The sequence below is a fragment of the Gymnoscopelus microlampas genome (genome assembly GCF_963454915.1).
Source record: "Gymnoscopelus microlampas genome assembly, chromosome: 20".
Classification (NCBI taxonomy): domain Eukaryota; kingdom Metazoa; phylum Chordata; class Actinopteri; order Myctophiformes; family Myctophidae; genus Gymnoscopelus; species Gymnoscopelus microlampas.
The window spans coordinates 10,129,038-10,155,096 of NC_139957.1; the positions used below are offsets into that span (position 1 = coordinate 10,129,038).

A 26,059-nucleotide genomic window follows, 5' to 3' on the forward strand; every position below is an offset into this window, starting at 1 on the left:
CAACCTCTCCCCATGTAACGACCTGCTTCTTGTAAAGCGTCTAGCCAGGCCTTTCAGTTGTGAACAGGGAAAGTGTCATTACTGTATGTTGGTGTTGTAATTATGCAGTGTACATATCCCACATAAATCTAATATTTTATTTAATAGCCACCTAGTGGTTCATTAAGGCCTAGACCAGTGGTTCTCAAAGTGGGGTTCTGGGGGTTCTGGGGCCCCCAAGGGTCTATGGAGTCTGGTCTGGAGCCAGGCTAGTTTGCCATCTCTCTTGATCACTATCATCCTAACTTCGTTTTAAACCTAAGTGTGTTAGGGCTGCTCTATAGTAGGTAAATGGCCTGTGCATACATTAGTAGTCATAATACGGTGCAGCAGACAGCAAATTCTGGGCCAATTTGTTAAAAAAAAAAAAAGAAACTTTCTCACACCTCAACAACTGAACAAAGACCTGCCTTGATATCAAAGACAAATGTATCACAATATAGAATAAACATTTCCTAAGTTGTTCTCAATAGTTATAGTGGTATTTCTTTGCAGGAACTTGCGTAAAATGGTGACACAATGACAAATGTCCGTCACAGATAGAAGGACAGGACAGAGAATCGAGCAAGAGAAAAATAGTAAAATGAACAATATTGTTTTCATGCCCAAACTTTGGACGCAAGCTGAAACCCATAGCAGACCACTTGGCTCCGACAGCTGGGTTCCAAACAACACTCTCAACACTGTAGGTACAGCCAGGCCCACACAGCCATGCCAGCCTGCCAGACACCCACCCACACAACAAGCACGATCTGGGCATGAGATGGAACAAGTAAGGCAAAGGGTGGGGCTGGGTGTAGCAGAATGGACAAGGGTATGGGTGCCAGGGGTTTTAGCTCATCCAACCATCAAGACGTCCACACACACCACAGGATGCAATACCCTTCCCGTTCCCATCGCTAATCCCATTTAGGGCCGGGATAGTGAACGACCTGCAAGGAAGGGAAGTCAATGGCTGCTTCCCATTAAGACCTGAGGCCGATTCTAAAAATGTCTTCTAAATCCTAACAGTTTCCTGAAAAACGTTGCTATATAAGTGGTTCTCAAACTTTTTCATGTCAAGGATCCTCAAAAAGTATATGTATTTGGGCGCTGACCCCCATCTCAAAATATCTGGTTCCAGGGACTCCAAGAAGCAAAGATTTGAGTTAAAAATGTTCGCTTTTAAAATATATATATTCAAAGATGTGGAGTCGAGGACGAAGTGACGCGCTATGAGCTTGTATATCTGCTATGTCTGAATAGCCAAAGTAAAAAATTACACAGATGCTTTCCCCCGAATGGGTTAAGGAAAAAAACAAGGGAACATTCCAGGATTTATATTGTACCACTGTACTGTCCTGAGCTTGTTCCAGAACACATTTGACTTCTGTTTTCACTCAGTTACTAATGTAAGCAAGCAGTGGCTGGTTTCTGCACAACGACTCGTTTGGAAATAGGTCCCTTGTGTGACATAGAGAAGATTCGTAAGGTTCAAGATTCAAGAGATTTATTTGTCACGCTAATACAAGCATGTGTGTTGAAATGTTTGGTGTGCTCCACCAGATTGTGCTAACCAGGGTTTGGATTGGGGGTGGAATTTCATGCCTCTGCTTTTGATACCCTCCCCATCAGTGGTGGAAAGTACATTTACTTAAGTAAAATTTTGAGGTATTTGTACTTTACTTCAGTATTTCCAATTTCCAATACTTTTACTTCTACTCCACTTCTACTCCACTAGCTCACAACGCGTCGCGATGCGACACGTTGTGAGCTTGTAGATCTGCTATTTTCAAACATGTTTGTACTTTTACCTTTGGTACTTTAAGTACATTTTGATACCAATACGTTTGTACTTTTACTCAAGTAAATTTTGAATTCCGGACTTTTACCTGTAACGGAGTACTTCTACATTGCAGTATTGACACTTTTACTTAAGTAAAACATTTGAGTACTTTTTCCACCACTGCCCTCCGTTAACTTTTATCGCCGGGGTGGATATGTTTTATCCCTGCTCCCCTGACTGAATTAAAATGCCGAAAATTAGACCCTCAAGTGTAATATAGAATAATGAGTATTATAGCCCCATGTGGAACATTGACAGGCAAATGTCGTGATGTTATTGGTTGAATGACAAAGGTTGGTACCTGCTGATATAAGCATATTTTTGCCAACCCACATTAAATGGAGCCTACCCGCATCCACTCATTTTACAAAACAACAAGCACTGGATTATTGGTTGTTATGTGTAACGAATAAAACGGTGGAGCAGCTTTTTATCTAATGGAGGACGTGGGGTAACATTATGTAGTACAGACAATGATGTCAGGTGTCTATTGTAGTAGAAGTAACTGCTCTCCGAGGATAGACCTGTCTGAATGTCCTGTTAATTATCTAAGCGCTGCTGGTTAGACTAAACGGCAGTAAAAGTACTCACATTTTTTTGCTTGAGTAAAAGTATCAATATTGCAATGTAGAAATACTCTGTTACAAGTAAAAGATCAGAATTCAAAAGTATTGGCATCAAAATGTACTGAAAGTAGCAAAAGTAGAAAGTACTCATTATGCAGAATGTCCCATTTCACAAGTATAAACATCTTTTGAAAATAGCAGAACTACAAGCTCACAATGCGACGCATTGTGGGCTTGTAGGTCTGCTATTTTCAAATGGCCAAAATGTATAGGGCTGAAGTGGTTAATGTATGTTTTGTAATAATAATCAACATCTACAAAGTAACCAGTAACTAAAGTTTCCAAATAAATGTAGTAAAAGAACAATATTTGCCTCTGAGATGTAGTGGAGTAGAAGTAAAAGTATTGAAATTTGGAAGCACTCCAGTAAAGTAAAAGTACCTCAAGATTTTACTTAAGTACAGTACTTGAGTAAATGTAATTAGTTACTTTCCACCACTGCTAAATGGTCGCACGCTTTAGCACCCCGTGACGCCGCGACTTGTGTGAACGAGACTGTTGCTTTAAAACTCCCCAATTCTTCTCCTTTGTCTTCCTCCTAGTATCGTCATTATGCCAATTAACCCCCCCCCATGTGTAACGTCTCTGTCACTGCTGTGCTAACCCCTACTATTTGGTCTTGTTCTCAAGGTGGGGGATGGGGAACCCCAGGGGGGCCATTGAGGGGGTTCCAGGGGGTCCCCAGCTAAATGTGTTAATAGCATTAAAATCGGTTTAACCACTTTAACCCCTGTATACATCGCCGATCTATAAGGTCACAACCCGAAATAATTAGCAAAGTACTTTTGAGACAAGACACGTTGTGAGCTTGTCGATAGGATATTTTCAGCTAAAGCCTTCCCCACAACAACAGAAAACAGAAGAGACACCTGTGTAGAGCCCTGAGGGACTCTACACAGGTTAAAGTGCAATCACCGCACACACACACACACAAACACACACACACACACACCATGGTATCCCCATCCTCACTCACTCACCACCAGCTCGGAGAAGCGTGCGTTCAGCTCCTCCTCGGGGGGCATGGGGGCGCTGAACTCCAGCAGCTGCAGCGGCACACTGCTGTCCTTCAGGTTGATCTCCAGGGGCTCGCTGCCGCCAAAGCAGCACAGGAAGCCCAGGCCGGCCCGCGTCCGCTTCCTGGGCGGCATGGCGAAGGCCGAGACGATGACGTCGACGGAGGAGGAGGAGGAGGCGATTGGCGGCTCGCCGGGCCGGGCGCTGCCGTCGGGTCTCGAAGGGGGCGCCGAGGGAGGGTGGGGGGGTTGGGGGGGGGGGGGGGGGGGGGTAGGGGCGGGGACGAAGGGATGGGGAGGGGGGGGAGTGGAGGGGAGGTCGAGGCTCGCTATCTAGGGGGCATGATCTGGAAGAGAGGGAAGAGAAACACGAGGCGGAGAAAGAGACGAGGTTATTATAGGAAGACAGTTGAAATGCTTGTAACCACTATAGGAAATATCGGCGCTGTCGGGTCGGGAAACCCTGTACGTCTGAAACATTTACTGGTACTGTATGCAACTTTTCGGGAATACAAAAAAATAATAACCTTGGTTCCAATGGATCTTTAGTTACAAGCTTTTGTTAATAGTTCATTGTTATAATTCATTGGTTCAGTATTTATAAAACCCAAAGAACACAACTAACACAAGTCACTTTTACTTTCCAGAACATTTTCAGAAATAGCGAAAATAGCAGATCGACAAGCTCACAATATGTGAGGCGTTGTGAGCTTGTAGATGGGCAATTCTTGCAACTTGTGCGACACAGTCATATGACGAAATACAATTTTGAAATATGGCGATACAAGCTTTCTGCCTTACAGCAACGATATAGTGGAAACCTCATCAGTACTTTTCAGTATTCAAATTCAAAAACGAAAAAGTAGCAGATCACAAGCTCAAAAGTAAACGTCTCGCGTTTCGAGCTTGTAGATCTGCTACTTTTGATACTTTTGTGTGGCGTTGTAGAATGATCAAGTAGGGCGTTCATTTATGAATTAAAAGTTAAAATCTAGAGATAAGAGCTTTCTGCCCAACAGCAATTAGTTGCCCCATGGGGGCCTATACTTGGTCCCCTTCCTTTTTCCCCCTCAACATCCATGTGTGCTGAAAATAGCTCTGCTTCCGGGTCCACTTTTTACACTCAAGAGTTCAACCAACACTGAGGGTTTTACTGCGTGGACACCGTAGCCAAGCCCTGACATCGCAGGCTTTCAGTGCGTGACAAAGAGACCTCTTGTCTAATGTGGTACAATGGTGCCTGCACCGTGAGTCTGCACCCAACAGTGGTGACCCAATGCTACACTAACTGCTCCAATGGAGTGGCACTAACGCACCGTGTGGGTGTGGGTGCGTGTGCGTGCGTGGACAGCGAGAAGAATGACATCCACTACAATGAGGGGAGAGGTTTAAATGGGAGGAGGATTTCCTCAACGCCGCGGAAAGGATATGGGTGGTCGGTACAGTACGCATAACTCTCTATTATGTCCGCACGCACGCGTGCGCATCGTCGCGCACACACACAAATTACGCATGCTTAAACCTCTTGTGCCAACAACCTCCTGCAATTTGTGAATGAATGGCCCTAGCATAAAAGTGTTATGCTAATAGCATTGACACATTACACACACTCACACACACCAGACCAAAACCACTTGACCAAAGGAGGGGGAAAATAAACCCCCTAGAAGCCAGCTCAATTATAAAGCTATTTACTCCCATGAAAAATGTATGCAGCTCTGGCAAAGACAACACTAAAAACCAAAGACCTACAACAGCACAGAGAGGGAAAATAAGAGAAGATTCATCCCACAGTCTACAGTTGACCTCCCACTTTGAAATAATTTACAGCCATCGCTGCCGAGGATTACGATTAAGGCGGTTTCAGACCCAGAAACTAGCAAGGAAAGCGTAAACAGGTCGTGGGAAAAATGCGGAGGCCTCGCACCTGTTTTGTTTAATAGGGGCAGTCGGAGTTTAAGACCTCGGCTTGATGTAAATCCTCAAGTGTTCATTTATCCAGTTGCAACTCTGAACCTCTTCTGTGAAACGCATTGGACTGCTCTTGATGTATGAAATGTGCTGCATAGATAAAGCATTGATTGAATGAATTGATTGAAGAGTGTACACATGTCCTTGAGGGGGTTCCAGGTGGTCCCCAGCTAAAATGATAGATGGTTGGACCCTTATGGGTCTGTAACTGTAACTCTGAGAGTGTACAAATGTAACCAAATGGACCCTTACGGGTCCATTTGGTTACATTTGTACACTCTCAGAGTTAGATGAACCTTCGGGATTTCACAGTGCAATAGCCTACATCTCGAGTGAGCGCAGCTACCCGCACATCAAGCTCGCTCCAGCACAAGTGGCTCTGCGTAGGAGTTCTCAACGTGCGTCTAAAAATAGCCCGGGACGGTTAAATTCTTTATGAATGCGCTGGGCCCTTGACAGAAGCTGAAATGGGGGGCGGGGGGCAAAAAAGGGAAAACACCAGATTTCCATTTTGCCTTTCGGTCTACTGCTCCGTTGGTTTTTCTTTCCGCCTGCTTGAAGGCGCCCTAAGTCTGCAAGCAGGAGCTAGAGAGAGCGCAGGGGCTGTGGCAAATGGATGGCAGGAACATACATTAAATAGAGAACAAGCACATGTTGTAGTGATTGGGAGGTTTTTGTGAATATTACATGCTCCATGACGTTTTAATGCTGCATACTAACTAAGGGCTTTGAATAATACACACATGTGAACAGCCCGAAATAGTGGCTGTTTGCAGGCTGTTGCATCAGCATATTGGATGACAGCTAAGTGTGTGTGTGTGTGTGTGTGTGTGTGTGTGTGTGTGTGTGTGTGTGTGTGTGTGTGTGTGTGTGTGTGTGTGTGTGTGTGTGTGAGCACGCTTGCATGTGATCCTGCACCTGTGTGCCTTAACAGCACCAATACAAAGCACTGTGCAAAGCCATAGTTGTGACAACAAGGCCTATGCGCTGTTAGACAACAAAGGTGTGACATTCCGTCCCCCATAGAAATGACAAGTGTTGTCGTGTCGACATTTGTACCCAATGTCACACACACACACACACACACACACACACACACACACACACACAGTCGAAATGAATGTGCCCACCTCACCAAGCCACTGTTGTTTCAACAGAAGCGGAATCTGACTGCTGTCGAATGGAGTGTGCATAATGGGTTTCTCATGCGATGCTCCACATCTTTGGAGGAGTTTGCTGCTTTAACATAACTATCAAACAACCACACAGATTTGGCCAGACGTCGCATGATAAACCAAACATGCACAGGCATGGAAGATAAGTGTTCCATCATGGTTTGCTGTTATCTTATCTTGTAGCTCAGTGTTGAACTGGGGACAAAAATAAGAGAGCACTGCACGAAAAAAACAACTAAGATTGGCAGTGTCAAGAATATAGATTTATGGGTCAATTTCTACACAGCACTTAAACCCTAGTTGACCGGGCTACCCCAGGGCTCTATACTAGGTCCGCTCCTTTTTTTCTCTACACACCACATCTCTGTTCCCCATAGAATAGAGCAGTGGTTCTCAAAGTGGGGTCCTCGAAGGGGGTGCCAGGGGGTCCCCAGCCAAATGATTGATAGTTAGGAACCAAATGAACCCTTATGTGTCTGTAACTGAGAGCGTACAAATGGAACCAAATGGATCCTAACGTCTCTTATGGGGTCCCTGGCATATATTTTTTAAATGGGGGTCCGTAGACAAATACGTGACAATTTGGGGGTCCTTGACATGAAAAACGTTAGAGAACCAGTGGAATAGAGACGCTCTCGTTCATGTGGATGAACAACACTCAGGATTCCGCATTCTGCATGTACTTGGTAAGTAGACAAACCACGCAGGTTCTTTCAGGTTTTTATCACCTGGGGAAAGCCATGACACAGCGCTTTCTGAATGGTTTCTTCTTCTTCTTTTATTAGGACAAGATCCAGCGCGAGGAGCCCGTGCCAAGTCATTATGGAAGAGAGAGTGTTTCTGTTGCATGTGGGCAGCTGGTGGAGCCCAGCGAAGGAGAGGCTGCTCGACAGGGGATTCAGCACGATAACATCCTGAAACTCCTGTCTTAAGTGTGTGTGTGTGTGTGTGTGTGTCTCTCTATCTCCACGTGCGGCCGGTCCTCACTCAGCAGCACCATTCCTGCTGGCCCGCTGCCAGCCCATACCCAGGAGAAGTAGGCCAAGTGATCCAAATACACTCACACACACACACACACACACACACACACACACACACACACACACACACACACACACACACACACACACACACACACACACACACACACACACACACACGCACACACACGCACACACACACACACACACACACACACACACACACACACACACACACACACACACACACACACACACGTTTGTATTACTATACTTGTGAGGACGTCAACATTTTAGGATGGCCATTTTTAACCCTAACCCCTGAGTTATACTGAGTGTCATGCACCGAAAATTGCCAATCTACAAGCTCACAGCACGTTGCACAGCTTGTAGGTCTGATATTTTTGGTATTTCATATTATAAAAACTCCAACCCCAACGTTTTTGAGGCGAAGGACCCCTTAGCTGAGAGAGAGGTGAGGCAGGGACCCCCCACTACATATTGTATGAAATTGTGTTGCAGATAAAACTTTTTTCATAGACGTGTTTGACAGCAATGTCAATGTGTAGCTTTGTGTTGGATTCATGTTAATGTGCATTTTCAGACAGTTAACCACTTAAACCCTCAAAAAATTGCCAATCTACAAGCTCACTAGATCTGCTAATTTCGGCTAATGTTACCCTCAGAATAAGGATGCTAGGGTTCAAGTGGTTCATGCAAAAAAAGACCCCCGCCCTAGATGCCTAATCCTAACAAATCTTTTCTTTTTTATGATAAAACAATCATTTGTCCTGTTTTTGAAATTGAACAATTTAGCCCTCGCAAGTATAGTAATACAAGTACACACACACTCATAAACACATACAGGAATATACACACCCACGTACACACAAACACAGGAACACAAACCCACACACTAAGCCTTGCACGAATGCTAGAAGATAAATGATGGAGGGCATGCGTTGGTGTATAAATGATTGATTTTTGCAGTACTGTTTACCATTGCTCTCTGCACACACACACACACGGCAAATTGACTCAGTCCATCACTGCCGGCCTTGTGTTGCCAGAGTTTGCGAGAGAAATAAGCAAACAGGTCTATGAAAACAAGCCCAAAAGAAGCGACTAGGCCACATGAGCACTTTAAACCCATATTTACATTAGCCAATATACAAGCTCACAACGTGTCCCATCTCAACGCATTGTGAGATCGAAAACGAACATTGAAAGAAAGCTTGTGGATCGAAAAACAAATCTTGAAAAAAACAAAATGTGGAATATGTTTTTGAAACATTTTAACACCACAAATATTTCATGGGGCGGATAAATACATATTTATTTGCCATGAAAATGTTTGAGAACCACTGGTTTTTAAACAACATTTGGCATCAAGCCCAAAATAAGCAACTACACTTTAAAGACAAGCCCCCAAAAAAAGAACCTGCAACTACCAATATTTACACGCGTCTTTTACAGAAAAAACAAGCCCAAAGTCGCTCATAATAAGCAGACATGGCAACACTGCATGCATTTCCATATTACACTGTCCCCTTTACCCCCCCCCCCCCCCCCCCCCCCCCCCCCCCCCGCAGGGAGCTACCGAGTTCCATTCCCTCTCGCTTTTCTATCGCAAACAGAGACGCTTTCTCTGGTTTTATGTTTTATTTCCCGTCTTGTTATCCATTCTCTGTATCGGTGGGTTCGTTGTCACATCAGCCTGGCTCGTGATTTAGCCAAGTGTGTGGGAGAGCGCACACAAACACACATTACATTTCCCCCTATACCAGTGACAGTGATAGACATTAGAGTGACATTAGAGTGGAAGGAACCCCAACATCTTTGGGGAACAGGTATCTCTAGTATGAACAATTTCTACATCTTTTTCTGCTACTTGGGGGGTGTATGTGTGTGTATGTGTGTGTGTTGCAAATGAGAAAAGATTGGGGAGGTACGTAAAGACAGGGATTTTTCATCCTACCAGACATTTTTTCCCACACGCTTGCCTGCAGATGATGAACGGACAGTTTACATGCACTTGAAGAAACAACTACATAAAAATGTGTTAGTTCTGCTTCATGGCGTGCCGTGAACACTGCTCAAATGCATGCATGCGCACATGCGCACACACACACACACACACACACACACACACACACACACACACACACACACTACAAACATGCACATTAGAACACCAGGCTTACTCATTCTTCATGCACAGACACACCCCACTCATGTTTAAGCATGCACGTGTATTATGCGCAGATACATGCGAGCATACAGTAAGTAGGACTACGATGTACCTGCACATTCTCACACACAGACACACATTTGTATTACTATACTTGTGAGGGCATCAACATTTTGTGAATGGCATTTTAACAGTTTTTGAGCATTTTAAAAGACGGATCTACAAGCTTGTAGATCGGTTAATTTTTCGGTGCGCGACACCAGTGTATAAATCATGTATATAGTTCTAACCCAAATCCTTTCCTAACTGTATAATATAAGCCTGACTCCCCAAATCATTTTTAACCACTAAACAACCATTTCTTCTTCCTCACAATGTTTTTCAAATTCTAACTATACTTGTGGGGGGGGGCATGCCGTCCGCATTGCATAGTAATACAAGTGCACACACACACACACACACACACACCTGAAACAGAGAGGAGCCACTCGGCTGTTTGATGCAGCCGAGCAGAGAGAGAGAGAGAGATAGAGAGAGAAGCAGAGAGAGAGAGAGAGAGAGAGAGAGGGAGGGAGAGGAGGGATGCTGCTGCCACTTCCCATTCAGCTCACTACCTCATCCCCATTGCAGGGAACTAGGTCAGTGGAGGAAGAAAAGACAGGGAGGAGGAGGAGGCAGTGAGGAGAGATAGGCTGCTGCGGCACATGAGAGAGAGAGGCGGAGGGAGGGAGACAGAGAGATGGAAAGAGGAAGAGAGACACTGTGTATACTGTATCTGTGTGGAGATCAGGCTCTCAAACATCTGTGCCTGTATAATTTCCATTCTCTCCAAAACACATCTGTCACACAACACTGCTTTTTTTGTGCCCCCCACACACACACACACACACACACACACACACACACACACACACACACACACACACACACACACACACACACACACACACACACACACACACACACACACACACACACACACACACACACACTGTTCTGCTCTTGGCACACTGCAGTGTAGCTACTGTTGCACCTAGTAGTACTGTATGTGCCACACTCAGCAAAGTCCAGTGTTCACTGTCTTGGGTTGGGATCCGGAACCAGGAGGAAAGGACTCCAAGATTGAGGAACCGGAATTGGTTCCATCACATTTGGAACGGTTTCTGGAAACCGGTTTTATCACACTGTCAGAGCTGGTGTGTGGACTTCACTTTTGCTATACAGTTCAAATACAATACCAGTGTTTCTCAAACAAATGGAAGCAAATGGACACTTAAGCCCTATATCGATCTACAAGCTCACAACGTGTCGCAATGCAACGCGGGTAAGCGGTCAGATGGGCAGGCCGCTTTTTGAGATTTCCAAGTGCACCCCAAACGATCCAGAAAAGGATGAGAACCACTGGTTAAAACAATGAACAAAAACATGTGAATGCGACGAGAACAAATAAGAACGGGATCATCTTTAAAAAAGGGATACATTTGAAAAAGGAGGAGAAAAAAAATGAAAAAAGGGGCGAGACGGGAGCCAGCGTGGTCACATGCTGTGCACGTTGTTTTCTGGGGTCCCACAAATGAGGACCATTCCTCTGGGGGGAGAGGGGGGGTGGGGTGGTGGCGCGGTGAGGAGGAGGAGGAGGGGGGGGGTGGGTACAGGCATGACTCGTTTAAGCAGCCCGGCATCACAGACGGAGGAAGGGGTGCCACGTTGGCACAGGCAAGAGAACACGATACGGAGAGTAAATGCTGTGACATGGATTTCTTTGGCTATTCAAAAATGGCAGATACTGTACATTGATTTACAAGCTCATAGCGCGGCATGAAGCTAGCTAGAAGTGATACTGGAGTTTTCAGTACCACAGTGGTCCACTGTATAGGGCCAAAATCACAATATCTTTGGACCAAAATACCTCAATATCGATATTGTGACGACGATTGTGACCCCCTCAATGACCCAGGGCCGCACTTTGAGAACCACTGCTGTGGTGGACTGAACGGTGTTGATGGTAAATGAAAAGGTATTGTGTAGGCCTCATTATAATAATATAATGTATAATATAATGTTTGTTTGTGTTGCCATCTACAGGAACAGGGTGTGTGTGTGTGTGTGTGTGTGTGTGTGTGTGTGTGTGTGTGTGTGTGTGTGTGTGTGTGTGTGTGTGTGTGTGTGTGTGTGTGTGTGTGTGTGTGTGTGTGTGTAGAGTAAATAAAGAGTGAGTGTATAAGGTCTCTGTTCACCATTTTAAGTGTCACAACATGTATCTAATAATTTACATGTCAGTGCGTAAGGATCACTTTCCAGCAAACATCACAAATCCATGCATTCTATATTCACAACGGCCATTTGACAACCGGGCACCACACCAACGTTTGGGGGGCCGCTGCCCCCAGACATGCCCTCTTCCATGTCCCCCCCCCATCCCACACACACACACACACACACACACACACACACACACACACACACACACACACACACACACACACACACACACACACACTTCCTACTGTCTGTCTGTCCAGTGACTAATGGGCCTGTACCCTCCAATTCTTATTTTCTCAAACCCGCTGGCTCTCATCCAAATCGCCAGGGCCTTAGCGCGCCATTGAAAACTCACTCTCCCATGGGCCCCCCCTCCTCACCCCTCACCCCACCCCCATGGAAACCCGCCCCCGCCCCCCAGCCCCTTTGGCCCACCCACAGTCACTGGATGCAGGCCTTGGGGAAACCCTGTAGACATCAGTCATTTCCCCCTGTTAGGTCAAAGGCCACACTGCGGAGCTAATCGGTTACATTAGCGAAGAAGCACTCTGCAGGGGGGGCAGTCCCCCCCTCCCCCCACTGTTACAGTCTATCAGAGCTCACGCTGATGAGGTCATGGTTTTTACACATGCATCGCTTCTTCATTAAAAAAAAAAAGGGACTTTGCAGCATGGGTGGCCGATTTGTTCTGAGATCAATCTAGATCAATGGTTCTCAACCTTTAATGACAAACCGTTGTGATGCCACTGGTTGATAAGCATTAGGCCACAGACTCCCATTTGATACGATGTTAGATTAAAACTTTCCTCTTCTACACCGGATTTGAACCCGGTTTCCTGTGCAAGCGCTGACATTTTTACTAAATAGAGCGTGCCTGCTTGCTCAGGGGATAAATTGTATCTTAACCATCAGGTTAAAATTGGTGTCAGATCCTGTGTCTAGGTGAGACATGACCTTTGACACGATCTAAATGTTGAAACATACTCGGGATTCCTTTAGGAGGGTCTAAATTGACCCTTACAAGTCAGTAACTCTGACAGTGTACAAATGGAACCAAATGGACCCTCACGGGTCCATTTGGTTCCTTTTGTACACTGTCAGAGTTAAGGTGAGACCTTAAAATGTAAAAAGTTGAGAACCACTGCATACAGAATGGACAAAATGACATTTTATTCATTAAAGAAAAGTTACATGCTACGCTTTAATGCTGTGAAACGTACAGGCTTTTCCTCCTCCGTTGAGGAAAAGCTCAAGCCGTGTCTGACAGCCCAGCATGGGTCAATGACAGAGAAGCCACTTCCTGTGCTTACTATGATGCTTACGTCATGTCCCCCGGTGTCACTGAACGCTAACTCAAGAATTCCATAATTAATGAAAATAAAAAATGAACGATTTACAATCACGGTTCAAATTAATGTTATGTGGAAACACACAGTACAGTACAGTAGTCACACACACACACACACACACACACACACACACACACACACACACACACACACACACACACACACACACACACACACACACACACACACACACACACACACACACACACACACACACACACACACACACAGAGTGGTGGAAAGTAAATATAAGTACATTTGCAACCCCAGCCCTACAATTCTGGGGTACTTTTACTTTACTTGAGTGTTTACATTTTTCAATACATTCTACTCCACTACATCTCAGAGGAAAGTATTGTCCTTTTTACTTCAATACAATTATTTGAAAACTTTAGAGACAATTTCGATTTACTTTGCAGATTTGTATTTGATTATTACGAAGTAATAATTTATACTATTATTACACGTAGCATTTTTTTTGTTTACATTTTTTGTTTACTTTGGTACTTTAAGTATGCTTTGTATGCTTAGGTTTAACACGGGCCTTTTACATCTAACAGAGTATTTGCACATTGTGGTACTTTGCTTTTACTTAAGGAAAAAAAAAAACAGAAAAAACCAGCGTACTTCTTCCACCACTGAACACTTACATTAGACACACTTGCGACTTACATTCTTGAGAAGTGACATCACAATCTATTTCGGTGCGAAGCCCAGTGGTGAGTGGTGGGTTACAGACTCTCAGCTGCCTTTCAAATGGCCAGACCTCCACAGCGGAGGGGCTGGCAGTAGTTCACGCTACATTTGCATGCGATGCATTCCTGCATCGCTGCGTTTTTGAAAAGTGCTGCACACATTCTGCTGGGGATTTCACATTGGGAAGGCCAGCGCGCTTTCATGTGAGTTTTTTTTTTTTTTTGTGAGTGAGTGGCTTTTCTCGTGTGAACCCCGGACAATGGGCCAGAGGATTTTGGGGTTGGGACCAGTGGTGTAAACTAACCAAGTACATTTACTCAAGTAGTGCACTTAAGAGCAATTTTGAGGTCTTTTTTTTACTTTACTGGAGTATTTCCAATTTTCTGTACTTTTGCTTCTACTCCACTACATCTCAGAGGCAAATGTTGTACTTTTACTCTACTACAATTATTTGACAGCATTAGTTACTAATTACTTTGTAGATTTTGATTATTATTACAAAACATACATTAGCCACTTCAGCCCTATAAACATTTCCGCCATTTGAAAGTAGACGATCTACAAGCTTACAATGCGTCGCGATGCAACGCATTGTGAGCTTGTAGAAATATTTTATACATTTGAAAACTTGTGAAATGGGACATTTTGCGTAATGTACTTTCTGCTTTTGGTACTTTAAGTACATTTTGATACCAATACTCTTGTACTTTTACTCAAGTAAATATTGAATTCCATCGCAATATTGATACTTTTTAAGTAAAGAATTTGAGCACTTTTTCCACCACTGGGACCAATCCTGGTGGGCAGGGTTTGTGGTTAACTAACTAAGACCTAGACCAGGGGGTTCCCCAAGCCTTTTTCATGCCAAGGACCCCCAAATACTGTAGCCATAACCTCTGGCTGCCGGCACACCTATTGTGAAAACAACAACATAATTTAGGCTGAATATCGTTGCTGTCGGGCAGAAACCTCACTTTTTGTGTTTTTTTCCATAAATGAATGCCCTACTTGATCATACTACAGATTCACACAAACATATTAAAAGTAGCAGGTCGATCTGCTACTTTTGAATTTGAATCGTGAAAAGTAACAGTTTTGGACATATAAGGTTTCCACCCGACAGAGACGATATTACATCTAGGAGGAGAGAAGCTGACATAATTTTCAAGTTCCGACCCATTTAGCTCTCTTTTCAAATTGTGCCCCTTGGTAGCACCCCTGGGGGCAATGACCCCACTTTGAGAACAACACACTTTTTTATTTTAATTTCAAGGACCCACAGACCCCTCCCGTAACTCCGAGAGTGCACGAATGGAACAGACCTATAAGAGCATATTTGGTTCCTAGCTGGGGACCCCCTGGAAACCCCCCAAGGACCCCTTGGGGGTCAAACTGGAGACAAACGTCTGCCCCTCACGTTATGGTTGGTGCATATCTGATCAAATAGCTGTGCCAGTGGCTATTTTTAGCCGTGACCGCATTGGTTTGTCTCAGAGACTTCACTGACGATGACAAGAGACGACAAGAGAATTGTGAGACCCAGAAATAGAATCTACTCCACTTTTACTGTGTGGCTCCCAGGGGCCGAGCCGGCTGGAAGAGGGTCTGTGTGTCTGTCCGCTGCTAATCTTGCAGACCACTGGATCTGAGATCAAATGTTTTATACTTTTTAAAAGGTCACGTTTTAAAACTTGTAATTCTATACTGGAAGTCAAAGGCGAGGCAAATCAATCCACATTTGAATACCAATATGATGTCAGTGTGGATACTGTATGTCATCAACACGATGCCCGGGATCCACAATGGAAGCCACGCCGTTATTTGACCCCGTCTGGTTTGACTTCAGTTGAACTCAGACACTTTAGACAAGGCATTAGGCGTTTATAACCAGGGGTGTAGTGGCGATAATTGGGAACAGTGGGAATACTATTGTATTGTCACGCACACACACTCGCGCACATGCACACAAATATTCATTTTAGTTTGACGTTTGATCTCAGTTTGATCCCACTCATTATCCCCATTTCAATAGAACCCTGGGAGATGGATTGCTGAGGTGGAGGGCGACACCTAGCCACCATCAGCTCCCAGTACTTACCGCACGACTTGTCGCACCCAAGCCGTGCTACTCATGCGCTGAGTGGGATCAAACCCACGACCTTGTGGTCCAAAAAGCGAGCGCTCAGCTCTACCGAACAAGCTATGAAGAGTAGGCAAACTCCTATAATGTTATGCAAAGTGGATGGCTGCTACAGCCTAATTCTACGTACTGTAAGTACACATTGACACCTCCAATGATTGATATATCAGACAGTCACAGCACTACAACAGACTAAATGTTATGCTAAGCAGCCACCGCTACTGTACATTGGATAGATCATGGGAACGCAGTCTCGCAGGCACACATGTGCACGTGCGTGCTCAAAAAAGCTTTGGGAACGGCGTCCCCGGGTTTATAACATGTAACATACAGGAGGATGTGTTGAAACATGACTTTTAATTCTCATAGCAACGTCACAGGCTCTAAAGTCTGATTTATACTTAGTGGTGCGCCGGCGTCGCACGCCCGAAATAGCAAATCTACAAGCTCACAACGTGCCCCACGGCAACACATTGTGAGCTTGTAGATCAGCTATTTTAGGTGCGCGACGCAGCATGCCAAACCAAGTATAAAATAAATCAAGGCATAAGGCTTTTGCCCTAAATGGTACACTCCCTAAGGTTTGGAGGAGAATGCTGATAAGGCCTGTCTGTCTGCCTGCCTGTGCACCGACATGCCTACGTGCATCTTCCAGGAGGATAATGAAGAACGGAAACCCACCCTTCTCTCTTCCTTCCCTCCCTCCCTCCATCCCTCATTCCTTGTGGTGGAAAGTAACTCATTACATTTACACCGAGGTACTTTTACTTACTTTACTTGAGTATTTTCTTCTTTATTCCTACTTCTATACTTCTACTCCACAACATCTCAGAGGCAAATATTGTTCATACCCTTTTTTAACACCACCACAATTATTTGACAGTTTTAGTAACATATTTTGAATATTGATACAAAGCATGCATTAACCACTTACTGTAGGCCCTATTCTATGTTTAGGGTATTTGAAAATAGCCGATCTACATGCTCACGATGCGACGAGGTTGTGAGCTTGCAGGTCTGCTATTTTCAAAAAGGTTAGACACATGGAGTACTTTTACTTTGGTACATGTTAGTATATTTTGATTCCAATATTTTTGTACTTTTACTCAAGTCAAATGTTTTAACACAGGAGGCCCTTAACTTGTAACCGAGTATTGGTGGTAATGGTAATGACACACATTAAGTAAAAAGTTCCTCTTCCACACCACTGTTCATTCCTTTGCTTACGTTCTCCCTCCTCCCCTCCCTGTGATCAGATAACAACGGTGTGAGGGAAAATATTCCACGGAAATTATCTCTCCTCTCCATCTCTCCACGGCTTTCACTTCGACTGGGATTATTCAGGACTCTCATTTCAGTAAATAAAGACTCCTAGAACATGGACGTACAGCAGGGGGTGCCCGAAAGGTAGATCGCAATCTACCACTAGATCACAAAGGCTGTGTAGGTAGACCACACGCCATGCCCCTAAAACAATAAAATAAAACAAAATAAAGTGGCATCTGCCACTTGATTTAAGGTGACTTGATTGATGATTGATGTGTAGATATATCTACTAGATTTGGTTCCATCTGTACTCTCTCAGAGTGAAATTAAACCTGATGATACTACAGTGCAGATTGGGGGTCCCGGAGATCACAATAGTATCAAAAGGGGGACATGGCCAAACGCACATCAAACTGGGGGTCCTTGAAATGAAAATGGTTGAGAATCACTGCTGTGTAGCCATAAAAAAATCTTCTCTTATGCGGGTCCCTGGCATATCTTTTCAAATGGGGGTCCGCGGGCTAATGTGTGTCAATTTGGGGGGGTCCTTGGCATGAAAAAGGTTTGAGAACCAGTGTAACAGTGATATCTAATAGTGACCTTGGTTCATAAACGACAGGCATGCAGTTCAAAGCCCATGGCTTTCAGACGGCCCCCGCCCCTCCGTGTAGTGGAGGAAACCCATGACGCCGGGTCACTGTTTGGGGCAAAACATGCATCAGGAAACCTCCATGAGCGAAATGGATACTTCTGAAGAATAACCTGACAATGGAAGCGCCAGCATTCCTCAAAAGTGCTTTTGGAGTTTCTAGTAACTGTATACACAAGACGTGGACAATAGTAGAGGAACAATGTAAAGGGTGTGTGTGTGTGGGGGGGGGGGCTGTGCTGTAAGACCGTGGTTCTCAAAGGGCCCCCCCCACCCCCCATGGACCCCTGGGGGAGGGGTCCATCATATCGTTGCTGTCAGGCAGAAACCTCCTATCTCCTAAGCATCCAAAGTATGAGATCTCGAAACACGCCACAGGGGTACAGAATATTTTCATGTGCATAAGAATGCATAAGAATGTGGGGGTCCTTGACATGAAAAAAAGGTTTGGGAACCACTGCTACAAGACCAATCACAGGGAGAGAATTAAACATGCGGAAGAAATGCATGACTCAAAATACCTCAATTTAAATAGACCACAGCCACAATTATTATTAATTACTTTAATAGGTTGTGGTTATTGCTATTGCTTAAATATTTCCAGACCGTCCCAAAGGCTAAATGCAATCACACTTATAGAGAGCTGGCTATTTTTCATTTTCTGTTTGTTTATAAACAGCTTTTTGAAGGGGGTGGGGGGGTGTTCAGGGGGGAGGCATGCAATTTCGGCAAAGCCGCTTCAAGGTTCTACACAGCGAAATCCTCAGTGATCATTGAACTCAGAGATTGTACAAATGGACTATTACAAGACAGAGCAGTGTGGCCATGTCTGCTTTTTATAAGCTTGTTTTTTTAGGTAAGTAAGTCACTAATATGTAAATACTGGTTGCAGGTTGTGTTTTTTTCAGGGGCTTGTTTCTAACGTGTAGTTGCTTATTTGGGCTTGCTTCAGTTTAATCACTTTAACCCTATATACATCTTATAACTTATAACTTTTTTACAACACAAATCTTGTATGGGGGTCCCTAGCACAAAATATATTCAGATGGGGGTTTATGGCCAAATACATATTAATTCGGGGGTCCTTGACATGAAAATGTTAGAGAACCATTGTTCCAAAACGACATTAGAGAACAAAGTGACTGACCTGCCCTAGTCGATTATTCTGCGCTCATTTTAACAGACCTGGTTGCTTGTTTCCCTCGCAAAATCTGGCAATGCTGCCTCGGAGTTAAAAGAAACACTAAGTGTTTTACAGTGTACCGTTAGCTTTATGGCTCCGAGGAAAAAATGCAGACCAGGCAGATGTTTGTCCAATATCGTTCCCGTCTGTCAACTATTCATTTTTGTCCCTGAAGGAACAATTGCTATGAAGGCTGACAATGCTGCGATGGCTATGATTAGAGTGCTTTAACGATCAGTCTATTTTGCTCGAAAAAACATTGCGAGAAAACCACTCTCCACAACCAAATTCCATACATGGCATTTGGATGTCTTTCAATATCACATGACAAAACTCTTAATTTACACACACACACACACACACACACACACACACACACACACACACACACACACACACACACACACACACACACACACACACACACACACACACACACACACACACACACACACACACACACACACACACACACACACACACACACACACACACACACACACACACGCCAACATTTGAGAATTCACCGAGGCCTTATTGGCTCCTAGCCCCTTTCAACAACCAAACATATATACCGTACGCAGTGTTGTGTTAAAGGGAGCTATGGGCCATACTACTAACCCTCCTCACCCATAAAGAGGAAATACTTTGACTGAACCACTGGAGGGAAAAAAAGAGGGAGGGAAAGAGTTCCATTCCATTCCCCCCGGGATGTCATTAATCGACATTTCATTTAGTTTGATTGGTAAAAAAAAAAAAAAAGAGGAGCTATTTCCTGATCTGGTGAGGAAGACTCGTAACGGCACACACCACATGAAGAGACTGGGGGTTTGTTACGAGCCTGGGCTATTGGAATTGCCTTTTTTTTTTTTATGTGGCAGTGCCCTTTGATGAAAACTAACAGCAGCAGCCCAGTACAGCAGAGCAGTGGTCCTACATATCATCTCTGTCGGGGTGGAAAAACCTCACATGTCCGAAACAGTTACTTTTCAGGATTCTAATTCAAAAACAGTGAAAGTAGCAGATCGACAAGCTCAAAACGCGTCGCTTCGTGCCGCATTTCGAGCATGCAGATCTGCTACTTTTGCAACTTTTGTGTGACGCTGTAGTATGATAAAGTAGGGCGTTAATTTACGGGAAAAAAACTCAAAATAGTTAAAATATGGAGATAAGAGGTTTCTGCCGACACGACAGCAACGATACAATGTAGCACCGAGCCAGGCAGCCACAGAGCTGCCATCTACTCTAAACATGTCAGACTCCTTTGCAGAAGCCACTGACCACAGGCATAAGCTGGATGTACACGAGGCAAAATAAACTGTTGATTTGAAGTAAGGTTTTACCCACTTAAACCCTACTTAAACGTACTTATAGTTCAAATAGTGAAAACAGCCGATACACAAGCTCACAACGTGCCACCTTGTAGATTTGCCATTTTTGCCGAATGTTCGCCGAATGTTCACCTATTATGGCGTGCCCAGAATAGGGACGCCGGGGTTCATTCATGTGGTTAAGTTATGCTTATGTTTAAGTTATCTGCCGTCTGCAGGCGGAGAGAGAAACCTTGGAGCCATTCCAAGGCGAGGAAGAGAAGAAAGATAATCCCATGAGGGGAGAGGGAACGCGCTCTCTCTTTTGGTCAGACATGTCTTTCCAATATTTTATTCTCAAGGGCTTGACAGCAACCATCTCCAACCTCTCAGACACTCGTAGAGCTTCACAGCACAGCAGCCATTTATAGAACCTTGTCCTCATGGCAGACAGAGAATATTAAGTATGGTATGTGTGGGGATGCCAAACGCTGGCTGGTAAGGAAGGATGGAAGGGAGGAAGGATGGAAGGGAGGAAGGAAGGAAGGAAGGAAGGAAGGAGCGACCATGATCTGGTACCACCCACATTTAGAACAAACATGGGAACGTTCTCATTCTACTGCTCTGCCACCAACATGTGGAATGCCCTGACACCATCCATTAAAGGATGTGTAACACTGGTTTCTTTCAAAATGGGCCTGAACATTTTTTGGTAAATGTGATTTTCCCATCTCTTTTCTTTTTGTACACAGCGTTTGTATTTGTTGTATTTGTTGATGACATGCATTATTGTGTACATTTTGCATGCAATGTTGATTAATTGAATACATAGGACCACAATGTAAAAACAAGAACGAGGACTTTTTTGTGTTATCCTTAGTCTTACTATACCACGTGCTGTTTCACATTTCTGACTAATAAAGTATTCAAATCAATCAATCAATCAAAGGAAGGAAGGAAAGGCAGGAAGGAAGGAAGGAAGTGGGCAACATCAGAGGTCCAGAGGTCTCACCACTGACCCACTTCACCCCCATGCCAAATAGGCCGGATCACTGGGATATCTCCGCTATTAATACTGGGAATGAAAAGAAAGGCAGTCCGGGCCTTGCATTCCGCGGGCCCCGACATTCCCACATATTACCAGGGCCTCGACATGCAACCCAATACTTGGCGTCCCCTTCCCGCTCCCGACCCCAAAGTGCTACCCCGCCGCGTCAAATTGTTTTCTTATTCCATATGGGAGGAACGCAACGCACTGGAGTGACGAGTCCCAAAGTCCAAGTAAAAAGACATGTTATTATAAGCGGAACAAAAAAAAAATGAAAAAGATAAATTCTTGGCCCGAGTGCAGCTGTGGAGCTGGTTACCATGAACCTCAGGGGAATAAAAAGAAAAAAGACACTGGACTTCCCAGAGACTCACATGTTCCTCGAACACCCATGAGTATCATCTAGTCCCCACCACCGTTTTGAGGGCCCAAGTCATTTTTGACGGTTGCCTTCACGGCGTCACCGAAATAAACACAACAGGGTTGAGAACAGCCGTCCCTTCGGGGTGGTGACAGGGTTATAACCCACCTTGAACGTCCAAATGAAACCAAAACATTGACCCGACAGCTGACGGCCGATTACTTAGGATTTCCATAAGGTTTTACCACGCCAATAACAACGCTAGCTGGTCAGCTTGGGTATTATTATGTCCATTTTGTCAGCTTGCTTTGATATGAGCCAGTAGCACGTCTTTATTTTTGGGGGGCATTTGATCGTTTCGGAACGCTGTGAAAGCTCCTCTTCTACCCCAGTTTCCTGCGCAAGTGCTGACATTTTTACCATTGAGCTAATAGAGCCTGCCTGCTTGCTCAAGGGATAAATTGAATCTTGACCATCGGGTCAAAATCCGTGTCAGATCCTGTGTCTGGATGAGACATGACCTTTGACACGATCTAAATGTCATGATGAGCAGGGAGACAAAATACATCCACCCTAATTGTATAAGTTATATTGTATTAACGGACAAAATTACATTTGATTAATTAAAAAAAGTTACATAGTGCCGCTTTAATGTTATATTATCTTTCAAATCGTACGTGTTTGGCAAATTATTTGGGGGCCCACTTCAACTTGCAATATCCACATGGCCCACCCCACCAGTGGGCCCTGGCCCACAGGTTGAGAATCGCTGCCTTTAAGTCAGTGACTGAGCCAGTCTCCTTCCATGTCAATAATAGCCAATGATGGCCAATAATAGCCATGGGATAGGGGGCACTGTACGTAGTGCATTGTGTGGCTTGTGCCATATCTTGGTTGGGGTGAAAGGTCAACAGCTGCAGAGTAGAGAACATGGGTCCTGGGGCTTGTGGGTAATGTCTGGAATGTACGCCAGACAGTAATAGCAGGGCAGACACGGGCAACCGTCTGTAGTGACCAGCTTTTTTTTCCTCTTTTTTTTTAATAGCCTGCAGTAATGCTGTGCAGTGAATTGAGACACTGTGCAGGGTGGGCATCTTACACATCATAATCCCCCCAAAAGTGTGTCACTGGCACAAACACAATAGCTGCCTTTTGACACACAATACGCACGCATGCACGCACACACACACAGAAACACACACACACACACACACACACACACACACACAGTGGGGACTTCCAGTGAAGAATCCAAGATGAACAGCAGTGATTCATGTGTATTCCCCCTAGGGACCAATGGTTCTCAAACCTTTTTGTGTCAAGGACCCCCAAATTGATATATATCTGGCAGTGGACCCCCATCTGAACATATGTTGTGCCAGGTACCCCCAGAAGAGAAGATTTGTGTTAAAATATTCCAAGGACCCCACTTTGAGAACCACTGATGTAGTGAATTCAGAGCTGTCAGCGTATTGTAAATACAACATGAAAACAGTCTGATAAGAGAGATCTCGATACTTAATGTTTAAGCAGCTTTCATCACAAAGTAGATTTTTCTCCCTTTCCTAATGAGCAGGTTGGAGCCGTCATAGAGAAAGAGCAGTTTGCCGTTCGTTCACCAACTCTCGCCCGCCCGGTCCCACTAATCCGGAAGAGTGGCGTTCAGTTCATGCATCCATAATGGACGATAAAATATGAAAAGCTCTGACTGCAGCAGTGGGTGTGTGTCCTCTCTCTGTGTGTGTGTGTGTGTGTGAGTGTGAGTGTGAGTGTGAGTGTGAGTGTGAGTGTGAGTGTGAGTGTGTGTGTGTGTGTGTGTGTGTGTGTGTGTGTGTGCGCGCGTGCGTGGCCCTCTTCTTCCGGTAATGCCCTCTCAACACGCTTAGCGATTCAGTCATTTCACTCAGCTCGCCCCATGGCTCACGTGAGTGCATAAGGATTTCCAGCAAACGCTGTAATAGTTCAGAAAGCCTTTCATGTTGCAGACGAGGATATTGTTCAAATTGCAAAATAACAAATGCCCCAAACATCACATGCAAGCCATTTCAAACAACAGATCAGGTATTCAGAACCATCACCAATAGGGTTGGGATTTGGAACCCGGAGGAATCGGATCCAACACTGAGGAACCGGAATTCCGGTTCCATCACATTTGGTACGGTTTCTGGAACCAATACAAATACAAAACGGTTTTAATTTCAAGGACCACCGTAACTCTGAGAGTGTACAAATGGAACCAAATGGGCCATTTGGAAACCCCTATAGGAATCGTTAAAGGGAAGCATTAAGGAATCGGACCATTTAGAGAGACCAAATTGTTAAGGAACTGGAATCGTTAAAATCCTGAAGGATCAACCTACATGCAAGCCATTCAAACAACAAGTCAGTTATTCAGAACCCTCGCGATGCAGGAATGATATGAATGTCTTGCCATCATTGCCTCTGTTAAGCCACTTGAAGATCCCGGCCTCTAGTAAAAAATGACAAAGCGACCTTTGGCAAGGTCAAAGCAAGGCGTCCCTAACTGATTTCACAGGTGGAAAAATCTGGAGGGTTTTGTGTGTGTGAACTTGCACCGCTGTGCTTTCAACAAGCTACGGGGATTTATGGGCCAGACTGAGCCCTCTTGACCAAGATGCGTTAAGTCTTCCACTGGGGTTCAAGGGATAGTTCACCCCCAAAAAATCCATGAATTCAAGTCTCCATGGGGTGACTAATCGATTGAGAAAAAAAAATCATTTTGGGGTGAACTATCCCTTTAAAGGAGACGCTTCATTATTCTTCACATAAGTAACTTCTGGGGGTCGGCGAGGGTTTATGTTGGTGTGAGCTGAGGCAGAGCATCAGTTTTCACGGTTTCGAGGGGAACGTGGCACTGAGTGGAAAACTATAACATTTGTGGTCCTCAAAGTGGGGTCCAGGGACACTCACAGTTCCTTGGGGGGGGGGGGGGTCCAAATGCTCCTTTACGGGTCTGTAACTCTGAGAGTACGACACTCTCAAGAGTCACGACTGGTCCTTGAAATGAAGACGTTTTGAGAACCACTGCTATAGACAAAAATGATACCAATCATCCTCTAGAGAGAGTATAGGCTCCAATAAGAAATAGATGGACGTCAGCTCCCGCATTCCGGTCACAGGAAACAAGGACTAGATAGTTCTTAATGTTCCACACTGGGAGGAGCAGTTGCTGGGCGGAGATGTAGTACAGCATGTGGTATGTCTGGCTGCCAGACCATTACTTATACCAAAAGGATTGAGTGATTCAGTAACATGCTTCGTCAGCCCACATCTTGGAGCAGGAATAAGCCTCATGCCCCCCATCATACTAGACACTGTCCCCATCCTTCCTCAATTCCTAAAATTCCCAAACTCCCTAGTCGCTACATCCCAAACCCACTTTAAACTCTATCCTCCAAACCCATGACATGCATTCTTTCTGAATGCTCTGCGTACCAAACACACACCAGACATTTTCAAAGCGAGGCAAACGACTACAAACAGGCACCGGCCTGACACTCGATCCGCCAAAACTCTCCGACCAGTACCCAGAGGAGTGCCTCGCTCATATAACGCATCACCACACATGATGGGGGTTTTAAAGGAAGGTGTGCTGTCAGCAGCAATGAGGGGGAGAGCACGTCAACAGCGTTCCCGTTTCACACACCAGCCTATAGCTGCTACCGTTCAGGACCTATAAAAGGTATATATTAGAAGGCCTGTGTAGACTCGCAATTGTTTGAGATAATCGCAATTGTTTTTGCGTACATCGTCATAATCGTTTCTATGTTGAAACATCTTCAGAAATGGTGGACATACTGTAGACGATCTATAAGCTCACGACGACGCGTTGTGAGCTTGTAGATCATCTATTTCCACTATTTTGTGACACATCTTTTGTATAAAATATGAAATATGCTGAATTTTGGCCATAATACATCATTTATTTTGATTATTGCTATTGCACTGTCA

General features: G+C 44.6%; 1 protein-coding gene across 1 annotated transcript in view; it reads right to left on the reverse strand.

The window, feature by feature from the left end:
* Positions 1-26,059, reverse strand: part of daam2 (dishevelled associated activator of morphogenesis 2) — a 141,227-nt gene that overhangs the window by 81,605 nt on the left and 33,563 nt on the right. The window contains exon 2 of the mRNA XM_084045757.1: positions 3,471-3,853. Coding sequence (XP_083901883.1) covers positions 3,471-3,641 — 171 coding nt within the window. The 5' untranslated portion in view covers positions 3,642-3,853. The remainder of the gene's footprint in view (positions 1-3,470; positions 3,854-26,059) is intronic.